This window comes from Brachyistius frenatus, unplaced genomic scaffold (genome assembly GCF_029030835.1).
Source record: "Brachyistius frenatus isolate BFR_SWC_R1_liver_20210118 unplaced genomic scaffold, ASM2903083v1 Contig_22, whole genome shotgun sequence".
NCBI classification, from domain to species: Eukaryota; Metazoa; Chordata; class Actinopteri; family Embiotocidae; genus Brachyistius; species Brachyistius frenatus.
Window position 1 is genome coordinate 808,142 of NW_027210621.1, and position 13,660 is coordinate 821,801.

General features: G+C 41.5%; 1 protein-coding gene across 1 annotated transcript; it reads left to right on the forward strand.

The window, feature by feature from the left end:
* The first annotated feature begins 413 nt into the window (after nucleotides 1-413).
* On the forward strand, nucleotides 414-8,528 carry apool (apolipoprotein O-like). The gene is made up of 11 exons (XM_069696850.1): nucleotides 414-480; nucleotides 1,428-1,526; nucleotides 1,616-1,738; nucleotides 2,234-2,288; nucleotides 2,904-3,002; nucleotides 4,368-4,459; nucleotides 4,539-4,628; nucleotides 5,265-5,493; nucleotides 5,586-5,921; nucleotides 6,241-6,375; nucleotides 7,894-8,528. The coding sequence occupies exons 1-11, from the start codon at nucleotides 469-471 to the stop codon at nucleotides 7,980-7,982; spliced, it is 1,359 nt and encodes a 452-aa protein (XP_069552951.1). The 5' UTR covers nucleotides 414-468; the 3' UTR covers nucleotides 7,983-8,528.
* Nucleotides 8,529-13,660: the final 5,132 nt, after the last annotated feature.

Here is a 13,660-nt window from a genome sequence, read left to right on the forward strand (position 1 = left end):
AGTTTGTAATACCACATCTGCCTCAGTGATTTTACACTTAAGTGATGCAAATTTTATGACAACTTTTCACCTCATCACACAAAACTAATAAATATGCAATCAACCTGTGGCTCTTGGGGCACCACGGGGTCAGCTGCCCCCGGCAGATGCCTGCCTTGCCACTAGATATAATATCAACAACTGATTTATGTGTTGAGCTGCATGCAGGAGTTAAATCATTTAAATCTCTTTTGAAATATATTTAAAACAAAATAGTTTATTTTACATTTTAATTATATGCATACAAATCTACCTGGGAGAGCATGAAAACACTGTGCAGGTACAGCGTATGCTGGATGAGATCACAGAGCCGGACTGCAGTTGCCCCCTCAGGCCGTTAGGTGGCAGTAGCTGACCGCGATTTTGGCCCAGTTTACAAGCCTCCAAACCAGAAGGAGCCCAAAGAAGAAGGAAAGGAGGAGCGCTGTCATGGCGGCCAAGGTGAATGCTTGACATTTTCTCTTCGGCAAAGTTTTTGGTCTTTGAACGGTGTCTTTTCAAATGAGCGTACGGGGTGGATGTTAACGTGAACTGTCCCGGAGCCGCTGTGGCAAACGTAGTCTGACTGTCACCTTACAGCCAGTTACGCTGCAACAACCGCGCCGCTGCTAACTGCGTCCAACGCGTCAGTCTCTGGAGCAGAGGAGGCGCCGCGAAACCTCCGAAACACGTGGCGAACAGCTGTTAAATGGTGACACGTGTCCGCCCTGTCTCTGTGTTTGGGATTAGACACGTATTTACAACAATATGAACACTGATCGTGGTTGTGATGCTCGTTAGTCTTAACTCGTTGCATGCAGCTGTGAAAGTAATCCATGATATCCGGTACGCGTCACGTACAGTGACGACGGACATCACTCACGCTGCAAGATGTTTATTTATTTATTAGTGCTCGAAAGTAACTGAACACATTTACTGTTTTGAGATTGGAATATTTTGGACGTGTCATTATTTGACAGCTGCATTTATTCGCTGGAGATTTCACATATCAAATCTGTGTGATTGTTTTCAGTAAAGCGTCGTTTTATATATCAAATGTGAAGCTTTGTCATCGATGACTAATTAAATCAGCTGCAACTTAACCTGAAACAGCACTATTACTTTAGATTAATGACACTTAATAATACTGAATAATAAAACTACAATATAGATAATGATTAAAAAGTAAACCTCAGAAGGTGGTAATTATCAACGGGTGCTTTTATTTTGGTGTTCACGTTTTACTTCTAATGGAGTACTGTTATTGTGGTTTTGCTGATTTTACTCATGAAATTTGTCCACTGAAGGATCCACGAGTCATCTGTCTATTACTGCTCGGTGTCTTGTTTGAGTTGCTGCAATGGGCTGAAGTTCACCACAGTTAGAAGTGTGATTTCTTTCTGTGCCAGGTGGTGATGGTGGCCGTCCCGACGGTGCTGGGGATAGCCTCCATCCGCGTGCACACCGTGAAAGAAGCCCCCGCTGACGGACTGGTTACTCGAGAGACGGTATGGCAGCGCCTGAACGTCAGCAAGATCTGCTGTTCGTTGAACCGTCGCACTTAACAATAACACGCCGCCCCTTCCTCTGTCTGCAGCTGAACATCTACACGCCGCCGCTGTCCGCTCAAGTCAAGTTCGTCCCAGAGAGTCCAGGGTTTCTTGAGAGCGGGTTAACTGCAGCCAGAGAGAGCGTGCTACCCTTTGCCCAGGCTGTGAAGGTATTCACACCTTTGCTGTGTGTATCTACAGTTGCACATCAAGTTCACAGGCACCACTCTCTGCGGAACTTTCACTTTCTCTGCAGCACTTTGAGCACAAGCAGAAAAAAACCCTTTAATTGGTGTAAATGATACAAAGGAACAACCGATAAAATACACTGAATACATCTTGTCTGGCACCTGCAGCTCTGCTTCAACCCTGGGTTTTGTGCTCCTCTGGTTTGCGGTGACAGCACAATCCCACGTGCTGCGAGTGCTCTGTGCAGGAGCGGTTTTGCAAAGTTCAGGGGTTAGACAGGAAATAGTGTTCGCACATTTATCTTCGGAGTTATAACGTTTGCTGCAGGAGGGTTTGACAGTTTGATGGTGTGAAAGATGGGGAAGACAAAACACAGTACACTGACTCAGATCTAGCCGTTTCAGTATTGCCTAGAAAAGCTGTGTTCTTGATGGCGTTTTGTAGTGGTTTTAGTTGTGCCTTTTTGTTCCCTGCAGGGTGCCTGGGTTTCTGTGAAAAGAGGAAGTGTTAATCTTTCCCATGCAGGACAGGGTGAGTCAACAGCTGGTAGTCGAAGATCTCACTTAAAGACAATATTCTGCCCGGGGAGGCTGTGGCTCAGTCGGTAGAGTGGGTTGAACACTAATCAGAAGGTTGGTGGTTCAATCTCCAGCTCCTCCTGTCCACATGCCTAAGTGTCCTCGAGCAAGACACTGAACCCTAAATACCATCGGTATGTTGTAAGTCGCTTTGGATAAAAACATCAGCTAAATGAAATGTAATGTAATGTAATGCCTCCCTGAGAACAAAACAAATACATTTCTCACTGCTACACAGTACTAAGACATTATAATTGGTCTTTAGTTTGTTTTTTTGAGGTAAATAACAAAACACGAGTTATTAAATTACCTATTTATGTTTGGATATCACTGTACGTAATAATAAAGTATAAAATTGCCAATAGTTTCTATTTTGCAAGCCGAATGATGAATTTGTTTCTGTGCATGTGTTTCTGTGTCATGCCTGTTTCTGTTTTATGATTAGTGCTACTCGTGAGGTAAATATAGTCACCGTGTGAGCAGTAAAGGGGAACACATCGCTTCAGGAGGGAGCTGAAAGAGTATTTGTCAGCATGTTGACGGTGTTTCTCTGCTCCCCGTTTCCTAGATGTATTCTATTACCTGAAAGACCCTCCGCCGGAGTTCCTACCCCGGTTAGGCACCGTCACCATGGCCGGTCTGCTCGGCATGTTCTTGGCACGGAAAGGTAAGCTGAGCCCCAGTCGCTACTGTACGGCACCAACTCTTTAGGACTGCAGGGAGCAATGATGATGTCCTTCTGCCCATTTGTCATATTCTGAAGCATATTAAAGTAAATCATTATGCAGATTCCTATCACCATATTTGAGCTCATAATCATCATGTAATCTGCAGCACATTTTTCATTAAACATGCTTCGTTCACAGTAAGATTGCATGATAATACCAGCACATCATCGTATCCCCATTTGCCCCAAATGACCTTTTCTACTGATATGACTGCCCAATATAATGGCACTTAAATAATACCTAACTGCTCGATGCTCGATGCCACGTCCCTGGTGCGAGGGTGTTCTTGACTGGAGCATGAGAGGGTGAAACAATGTGTCTGCGTTGTGGCTTTTTTTTTTTTATTTTTTTTTTTTTTTTTACAGATAACGTATTTGCTGTTTGCAAAGATTGCTCAGCGTCGATCATGTGAGGAGGAGCCACATCACAAATTTGAATTTGAAACAGGCTGTTTAACATTAATACAAAAAGAACGAGTCCCACATGTCAGTTTACTCGGAGCCTCAAAGGCAGAGGATGGCGTTCCTCATGCATCTGTGTGATGGTGTATGATGGGACGTTCACATAGTTAATGAAACATCACATTTTTTTGTTCAGTTCAATCCTCTAATATTCTGAACATGTTTAGATATTCTTATGGATTGCTGCACTGAATGTGCTCCAACACACACCTGTTTACTGACCATACACATCATCATGTAAACCCATATTCAACTGCAAGTAGACCGAAGACAACATATCAAATGGTCAAACTGAGAAAGTTTAGAGTTTTATGAAAATAATATGCTTATTTTGAATTTGATGCAACAACTTTTTTGGAAGCGGGGTTGTATTTGATCAACTGAGCTGAGTTTTCCCTGTTCTTATCAGACGGCCATCACAGGTTAATCTGATTATCAGAATTCAGAGACCACAACCACACCAGGTTCTTCTCTTTGTTAAACTACAGAGGTACAAAGAAGTTCACCGCATGAGAACCAAGTGAAGTTTCTGTTTCAGTTTTTCAGCACTCTTTGTACTTATTGTACTCTTGCTCTCTCTCTCTCTTAATCACTGTTTATAATGATAAACAGTAATTAAAAGTACATTTAAATGTTAATGTCAATTAAATTAAGTTATTGTACCTTAAGGAGGTGTTTGTGATATTCAGACCGCCAACATGGGTTTAACCTGTGTACTGTGTTGGTCTAAATAAGCTGTAATTAGCCGTGTGTACGTGAACTCTCTGAATACAGCAGTTGTCCTCGCAGGTTTACATCTACATTGTACTGATAACTGTCCTGCTCTGTAAAACTTCATTTCAGGCTCTCGTTTCAAGAGGGTAGCTGTTCCCGTGGGCCTCATGAGTGTAGGAGCATCAGTGTGCTACCCGGCCCAAACAGTGGCTTTGTTTAAGGTGACAGCACTTTTTAAACGCTGACATCTTGTTCATATTTTCCGAATTTGATTCTAGTGTTTTCTTCTTTGCTCCCAAGGTGACGGGTAAGAAGGCGTATGCTGCAGGGAAGTGGAGCAGCGCTGCGGTGTCCTCACTGCTCACCTCCAAGGAGCCTGTTGCTTCACAGGTTAGCAGACATCTTTAGTCTAAACAGATTCATCATGAGCATTAGATATAGATTTACACAGCTAGTTTGAAACTAGAAAGTAAAGTAAAGCTGTTTTACTGCGTGTGACTAAAACCCAAACAGCGGCTCAGCCCATCTAATAGCAGCCGCTTCCCACTGAATGATTTCCTCTCTGCAGATTTTACTCACTCAAAAAAATCCCTTCTATCTCTTAATGGGTTGTATTCCATTTCCTTTCCTCGCACTTCGCCTTCTTATGATCACTGTGTGTTACTGGAATTTGCTCTTTGCACTTTATACATATTTGCTTGGAGTGTGTTGTTTTTTAAGAAATGAAAGCTTTATCCTACCATTGAATTCACTTTAATTCACTCCATAGTGTCGGTTAAAAGCCTGAAAACTAAAAACTAAATAAAGAAATTGTCTGTGTATTAAATCAAACATATTATACCTGAATTATTCATTGTAAATGCAGAGCTTTCTTCTGTTTTATTGATTAAATGTGATACTTTGGTCACTGACAAGTAGCGTTTTGGTGTGATTCATGATATTGATGATTCGATTTTTTAAAAATAATTTATATCTTGTTTGAACAGATTAAAATTGAGTTGTTTTTTTTCATCCATGTGTTGCTAGTCAGCTGCAGTACCAAACCCAGACTCCGCAGTGGCTGAGGAGGCCTCAGACCCCAGTTCCACCACAGAAACCTCAACCAAGAGCTCTACGATCTCAGAGACAGAGGTGGAATCAGCTGAATCTCTTCCTACCTCTGACGAGCCCATCATCACTGTCATACCAGAGGAAGAGTCATCAGTAACACTCACAGAAACATCCCCCGACCAGGTTCCCACAGAGACCAGCACAGGTGTCACAGATATCGATCCCTGTCTTCTAATCTGTCTGTCTCCATCTCTTTGTTTCATACTAATGATGGTGGTGTGTTTCATCTCTGAGCAGCTCCTTTGACCTCTCCTCCCTCTGAGGAACTACCAGCCCCTGTCGAGAGTGAGGAAACCTCCGATATAAAACGAGCAGCAGAGGGTGCCTCCACTGACACGAGCCCAGCCGAGTCCACACCGAGCTCAGAGCCGGAGACGATAGAGAATGCTGCAGTCGAGTCTGTTTCAGCTGAGTCTGCTGCGGTCGAGTCCGCTCCGGTCGAAGATGCTCCGGTCGAAGATGCTCCGGTCGAGGCCGCTCCGGTCGATGCTGTCGCACTTGAGGCTGCTCCAGTTGAGGATGCTCCTTCCTCTGAGGAGACATCTTCTCCAAAGGTCCCAGAACAACCAGCAGGTAAGAAGAATATTCTGCCCCATAATTTCGAAGAGCAAAAGATGTGCTATAGAGCCAACTAAAAACTGATGCCATTGACTCAGGACCATAACACATAAATCAGGTGCTCCTGTTGGCAGCAAAAACGTAGTTTGATTCTACGAAAACAAATAATGGTGTACTGTAGATATACTCACCAGCATTCAGGCAGAAACATAGCAACCACAGCTTCGTAGTCATTAACACAGTCTATGCTTATCATATACATTATATATGTGTATATATATATATATCATATATTAGTCTTTAACCCAGTGTTGCATTTACATTTTTTCCACAGAAGCAGTTGTTGAATCAGCGGAGACCAGACCTGCTGAGTTCACTGACCTGCCACCAGTCGCTGCTGTGGAGGAGGCACCAACCCCAACAGTCACACCACCACCTCTTCAACAGCCCGCTGGAGAAAACAGCCGAGGTACTGTGGACACCTGCTGCACATCCATCACACACAAACATCCCTGAAACAAAATGAAGTTTTAAGCATTGAGTTTCTGAAGCACAGACTCCCATCTATTCTCAGAACGACCTGGACTCTAAGGAACCTGAACATGTTGCATCTTATTCTTATTTGTAGGTAGATGTATGTGATTTAATCACGTTGTTGTCAGTTTCCACTGAAGTACAGCACAACAAGAAACAGACAGCTGCATTACATTCAATGTTACTGCTTCACATTAGTTGTCTGACATACAGTAAATGGGTACATAGTGCTGGTCTTAGAACACTTTAACTCTGACGTCTCATCTTTCAGCACGTATCACACTTATCCTCCGGAGAACCCTTCTATATATTAAACAGTCTGACAGACGGGGGAGTGTGAGAGTTCTTTACTGTCCACAAACCGTTTGATGTCAAAGAGAAGAGAGGCATTTAATGTAACAATACCTGCAGGAGTCAACATGTGGAATATGCAGTTTGAAAACATCAGTCAAGCTTTGTAAAAGTTGATCCAGTCAGTCTGGCTTAAAGCGCAGCAGGAAGACAACTTTACCATCATTTCATACCATAATACAGACAGTAGTTCTGTTTTCTCCACTGAAAATATCGGAAGCGAATCTGTTTCACTGTAATAAACTTCCATCTCCTAAAAAAAAAAAGATTTCCTGTTGTGCCTTGCTGCACGTCATGAAGAAGTGCACTCCAGATAAGGTAGCATCCAAATAAACGTAAAATATTTAATCTGTGTTTCATGAACTTTTACTGTTGATTCGGTTTTCCTCCGTTGAAGTTAATAACTGGAGTTCATCAGGACTCAGCAGAGCAGGTTAGTTGGGAGATGAACTGACAATATGTATGTATGAAACGACCTCTGCTTTATCATGGCACAGTAATTATGCATTAATAATCAGTGTTTCCTTCATACACAGCTATGAGTAGCTCATTGTGGTTCTGTATTATGTGATACTTTCAACAGAGAGAAGCAAATAATTACAAGTTTCAACAGTCTTTTTGTCCATCCCCTTTATTTTGAAAGGTCTTTTAAACTTATAAACCTCCAAAAGTTCTGTCGTTCCCATGAACTCATTTTGAGCGCATCAATTAGAGCAATCTGATGTTATCACGTGGCCGTGATCTAATATCGGCATCAGAGGTCACACTTGGCAGGAAAGAAACTCAAATAGTACAAGACCAGCACATCCTGATGAATTCAGGTAATTCTCAGAAGAGATGTTGCGTGTCTTTGTGCGTTTATGGATCTGTGTGCTTGTAAGAATTAACACCCATTGTACTGAATACTAGTTCACCAGTATTACATGGTCACAGAAGTATTGACTGGACAGTTTGGCTTTGACCCTGGTCTTTATTTTTGTTTGGTTCTAATTAGATGGTCTAGGAGGTGAAGTCCTATCCTGCAAATCTATTTAAGGTTTAACAACCAATCTTTGTGCGCTTGTGACTGAGATTTTATTGCATTTTTCTTTCTGCCCTGCAGAGGGCTCTGCTTTCAAGCCAGACCCTTCCCTCATGGACTTCGGCCAGTCCAATCCAGACGATGAAGACCTGTACAGCACACGCAGCTGAGAGAGCACGGCCGCCGTTCCCACACTGCCGTCTCTTATCTCATCCAAACTGACACGCACTCTGTCATTCTGCGTTGTAAATAAGCCTTTTTGTAAGCAAATGCAGTTAAAAGGCCTTTAGTCAACATTTCCCTTCTCATTTCATCTGCCCACGTCAGTTATAGTTCCACAGAAAACATCCAAATACATTTGCATTGTAGCAGCGATGCAGTGAATGCAGGTACACATTACTGAATCAGTTTGCGTAGGATCGAAACCTGGACAAATAATTTACACCCACAATGATTTACAAGCCTTTTAAATCACAAATGGCCGATTGTGAAAAGTTCTGTGTATCATTTAACAATTACTGGCTTTTGTACTACAGCTTTCAGTCATGAATGCATGGCGCTTTTATTTATTGTAATTTAGCCCAGTGTGTTGGGAAGCTGAAAATACTGCACGTGCTGGTGATGAATACAAGATAGACTTCTGCTGTTCTGTTTTGTTACATAAAAAATTGTCTTCACTTGTTGAATAAGACACTCAAAATAAATCTATATTTTTCATGAAATCATGTTGGGTCTTGTTAACTAAATACAACACACGCACATAACTTCTTACATTTAACACACAACAAAGCCTTCAAAGACCTTAGAGTTCCCTCCTAAACCTCTGCAGATAAATCGGACCCAAAAAAGATTGACTTCCTCCACCACCACTCAAGTTTCATATCATCATCACACCAAAAAGAAATGCAGGAAATGTAACTCAACAGTGTAGCTCTTCATTAATAATCACATAATAAGCAGCTAAACATCTGGACTCCGTTCCCCGTAAAGAAAGACTTTTGTTTGAAGGGAAATCATCAAAGTTGCCTGTTTCTACAGGCAGTAGCAGTGTACCTGAACACACCCTGAGATCTTTGATTTGTAGTTTACACAGAAGTCTTTACACTGCAGAAACAGTTTGTCCAGAGTATCATGAATGCTCTGCTGTAATTTGTGAAAAATAAGTCAAGTATACAAAAACATTTCACCGCTAATCCATGTCCCAATCAAAGATCTTTCCAGTGAGCTACTGCTCAGACATATTTGCAAGTCTGTTCGAAACATCTCACATTTATGTTTTTAATTAGTCCCACGTCACCCCTGTTGACCAAAACTGGTGTCAACTTATAAACCTCCAAAAGTTATATTGTAAAGCCCTGTAATGAGCTGTTATAATTTCTAGAAATATACAGTATGATGTTGTGTTGCGAAGATCTGTAGTAGATATTATGATGCCGTAGACCTGGGCTTAAACCTGCTTAATATTAAATACAAGCTATTATCTTTTTCTTTTCTTTTTTTTGTCATTATAGCACCATGGCTCTATAGATGCAGTGTTGGTCTTTGTTGATCCACATTCAAATATCTTAGAAGTTACTGGTTGAATTATCATACAATTTTGGAGACATTTATTTTCCCCAGAGAATAAAAGTCACTTCCTTTAGTGATTGCTTCACTCTGGTGCAGAAATTCCCAAACTTCCCAGACCATGTAACACTGTGTACAAATCAAAATTTCCTAAACCTCCACTTCCCACTGCAGATACCAACCATTTTTTTCATGTTATAAAATTCACTGATATTCCCATGCTGTAGTATCACATTGGGTAAATAACAGAATAAGGCTACTGTTTCAACATTAAAGAGCCGATTTATTCATCAATCAATCCTCAATCGCAAAATCAGCAGAGGAAGGTGCATAGAAACAGCTGTCTGTGGCTTACAGCTGTCTGTCTCTGACCTGTCAGGACCAGCGTTGTCTCCTGCTCCACCGTGCCGCGCCCAAACAACATATTCTTTGAGGAACTCGCATTAATCGAATTCATGTTGTGTGTTTCTGGCAATAATACCCAAAGTTTTAAAGGACCAGTGTACAGGATTTTCAGGAAACTATTGGCAGTAATGAAATACAATATTCATATTTCTATATGGTCACCTGAAACTAAGAAATGTTTTCATTGCCTTTGAATGAGCGTTTCATATCTACACATGAAGAGGATCCTCTTTAAGTGGGAACTTCAAGGTCTGAAAAGTGAAGCCAATGTGAAAGTGCTAAAACCTGCAGTTCCTCATGTGGCCACTAGAGGCTGGTGCCAAAAATTTGTCAATCCTCAAGTCAGAATAGGTTAGGTAGTTACTTTATTAATCCCTGAGGGGACATTTTTTTCGCTACAGCAGCATACAGAAGCAATAAGATAATAATAGAATAATAGAAAAGCAATAAAATAGCAGTAAATAGCAGTAAAAAAATATAAAATGCACAGTATATACAGTACAGTATATATATATATATATATATATGATATACAAACAACCAAGAAACACAGTCAATAGTGTTATTGTTATGAGATGGATTTTGCCGGAGGTGAGGTATTGTACAGTCTTATTGCGGTCAGCAGGAATGATCTTGAGGAATATCCAACTTTACATGTTTTCAGCCTGGTACAAAAATAGTTTTGGTCTTGAGAGCATATTTTCCGTTCATGGCAACTGTTAGAGGGTGAATTTGTATGTAACTCATCATCATTAATTGTGTCAAAGCATATGCATAACTAAGGAACAGGTTTCTTTCAGTGAGAGGTGGGTACTCTCACAGTTGGCTTGTTGTCTTCAAGTTTAAGCTAGAGCCATAGAAACAGAAACTGGTTTCAACAATCAGGCTACATTCAGCCCACCTCAGCCCAAGTCAGGCCCAAGACGGAGACGGTCGAGGCCACCCACGCTGAGCTTCAAAACAGCTCTTCTAGAAACCTGTGGGTAACATCACAGAGGCTATGATCATTTTTTTGATACAGTCTATGCTCATTTTCAACAGAGCATTGAATGTTTCACCGCCATGTTTCTACAGTAGTCCAGAATTTCCAAACCAAACACAAGCTTTTTTATGGGTTTTCTTGAGTTTCTCTTATACCTTTGTAAGCGTAGGGTGAGAGTAGGGGTCCTGAGTTGATTGTAATCTGCTGTCTCACCACCAAATGCCACAAAATGCGACACACTGCTCCTTCAATAGTTTTTCTCATATGAACTCCAAAGAATCAGGTCCAGACCAAGTGGCAACCAACCGTGATGTCACCCATTGGTACGTGAACTGCAGTTCTAAAGGCTTGAGTTCGACATTGTTATTTTGGAGCCAGAAGTGACCATATTTGGACAAGTTGGGGAGGAGCAAGCGGTGGATTAGCCTCGATCTGATTGGGAACCCACAGACACAACGCCCCAGATACCACGCCCGCCCATCTATAGCGCAAACCTGAATGCACCACAGGCCTGTCAATCAAACAGACACTCCCCCAAACATACCACGTTTTGAGGCCTAATATCTAATCAATAATTATTTTCAGATGAACTTCCAGAAAACTCATAAGAAGGAGTGACTTTAGCAAATTACACCATTATAACCTGTGTGAAAAATGTGTTGACTGTATTTCATGAGTGAAGTTGAATGGCAGTAAATGGATCCACAGCCTTTTTGGAGCCAACCCCTAGCCGCCCTCCGATGTACTGCAGTTTGAGGTACTTCCTCATCGCCTTCACTTTTCAGACCTTGTAGCTGCGTCCACTTTTACTTACAGTCTGTGGTCCAAACATTCTCCAAGTTGGAAGTCTGATCCCAAGCAATCGTAAATCCTTGTGGTTTGCTGAAACAAATGATGGGGCATTAAAATCATTGATGTTTCAATGAAATCTTGTAATATATGGACAAATATTAGTAATTGAAATGATAATGTGGAGGAACAGACCTGTATTATACACAAGAAGGCCATGTGTACTTTGCAAGGTATTTTTGGTGCCACATGTTTTAGCTTATTTCTGTGTGCACAGTCAGTACAGAGTGACCGGAGTATCCGCTAACATCTTTATAGCCTCTTTACTGCTCCAGACAGGAACTGGAGCTGGACCCCTGGACCTCATAAACTCTGCATGAGCCTGTCCAGAGTCATGACACTTGGGATTCTGTGTGTGTGTGTTCAATTAGACATCAATACTTTCTCATCCTTCTTGTGTAATGCATGAAAAAAAAAACACATATGTGGGGGCAGTTTTCCTGTGGCATCGCAGCTACAGTTTGTTCCGGTTTGCGTCGAGGGGGTAAGGTAAGTAGGTAGTTACTTTATTAATCCCCGAGGGGAAATTTTTGGGACGTTTGTGGGCTGTCGTGATGTTGCTGTTGTGTCTTTTTTAAACAAGGAACAATTTCTCCCAGAAAGAACTGTGTCCTTGAAGGATTATCCACCAACAGCAGTATTAAGACCACATGGAACATATTGACTCGGAAACCAGAAATAGTGGGAATGCTGGAGATCAGTGAAATCTTTTCTTCACACAGCTTGTTAGGGAAGGATGGACATCTTGTTGCTATAAGCCATGGGCCACTCTGAGAGCTTTCAGAGCCCCGACCCACCCCTGGCAAGATGTGATGCTAAGTATAGCTTCATCTCACCTCTCTCAAGGGTCCCCTCCACATATGGGACCCCCTTCTTTACAGCATCCAACACAGGCTGCAGCTATAACACTGGTCTGAGAACTAATGTTGAGACTGGACTCTGTGATGTAGGCCAGAGCGCTCTCAGATTTGTTTTTTTTCTTGACCAGCACAGAGGAAGCTGTGGGGACATCTCTGACCTCCCACCTTTTAACCCCATGTGCCGGATTTTCCACAGAGGACATTTGCAAGGGTTACGGCTTGTGGTGGTTATCTTCTCAGGGTCTGGAGTGAGGGAGACCCCCACCATCTAATAAACACATTTCTCAGCAAAATAATATAAACGTAACAGTTACGTTAGCCATGCAAGGCTGTTTATAAATATTGTGTATGTTTACAAATGCACATTTTTCTCCTCTATTTGAGTGGGTCACTCACTATATGTCTGCTTGTTTTTATTCCCATGTGTGTAGATCAAATCAGATGTCAGTTTAATGTCTTCAACAGAAACATATGTACAGACTTACAGTGCGTCACTGCTTGTGCAATTCATTTAAAATAAATAATCGTTTTTTCAGAGTTTGGATCTATTAGCTGTAGAACTTTCTGGTTGCAGCAACATCCGCTGTTATATCATAATTTGTTTAGGGATGAGAGAAAAAAAACACCTTTGACAAACTATGGTAGCAAAAAAAATTAAATGTCATGCTTTTAATCCAAAGAAAAAAATAATTAACTGTGAAAAAATAATTAGCTGGGAGATTGATGTCCGGTAAAGGCTGGGATGTAAGTTGAGGTTTGATGCTCTCTGCTCTGATGCTCTCCTTATCTGCTGCCTGTAACTAAATCCCTGTGTTTGGATCATCAGCCAAACACACAAAAACACATTCTCCCAGGCTCGAACTGTTAATCACTCAGAGGCTCAGTGGGGAATTTTTTAATTGTGTTGCAGAATTAACTCAGAAGTGTTTTACATGCCCTAAAAAGTGAGTCACATGTCAACAAGCCAGTTTAATTGATTGTCTGTAGATATGATGAAGTGAGACTCCAAATGTTGACAAAGGTCAAAGGAGCCATTCTGAGATAACACGAGTGAAAGTAAGTGCAGGTAATAGACAGAGCAAGACACATTATATTGGTTGGTTTCACCGTGATTATATCTGTTGTGGTGGTGGAAGTAAAAGTAGTAACAACACTGTTAAATTACTCACATTAACAAGTGTCTACA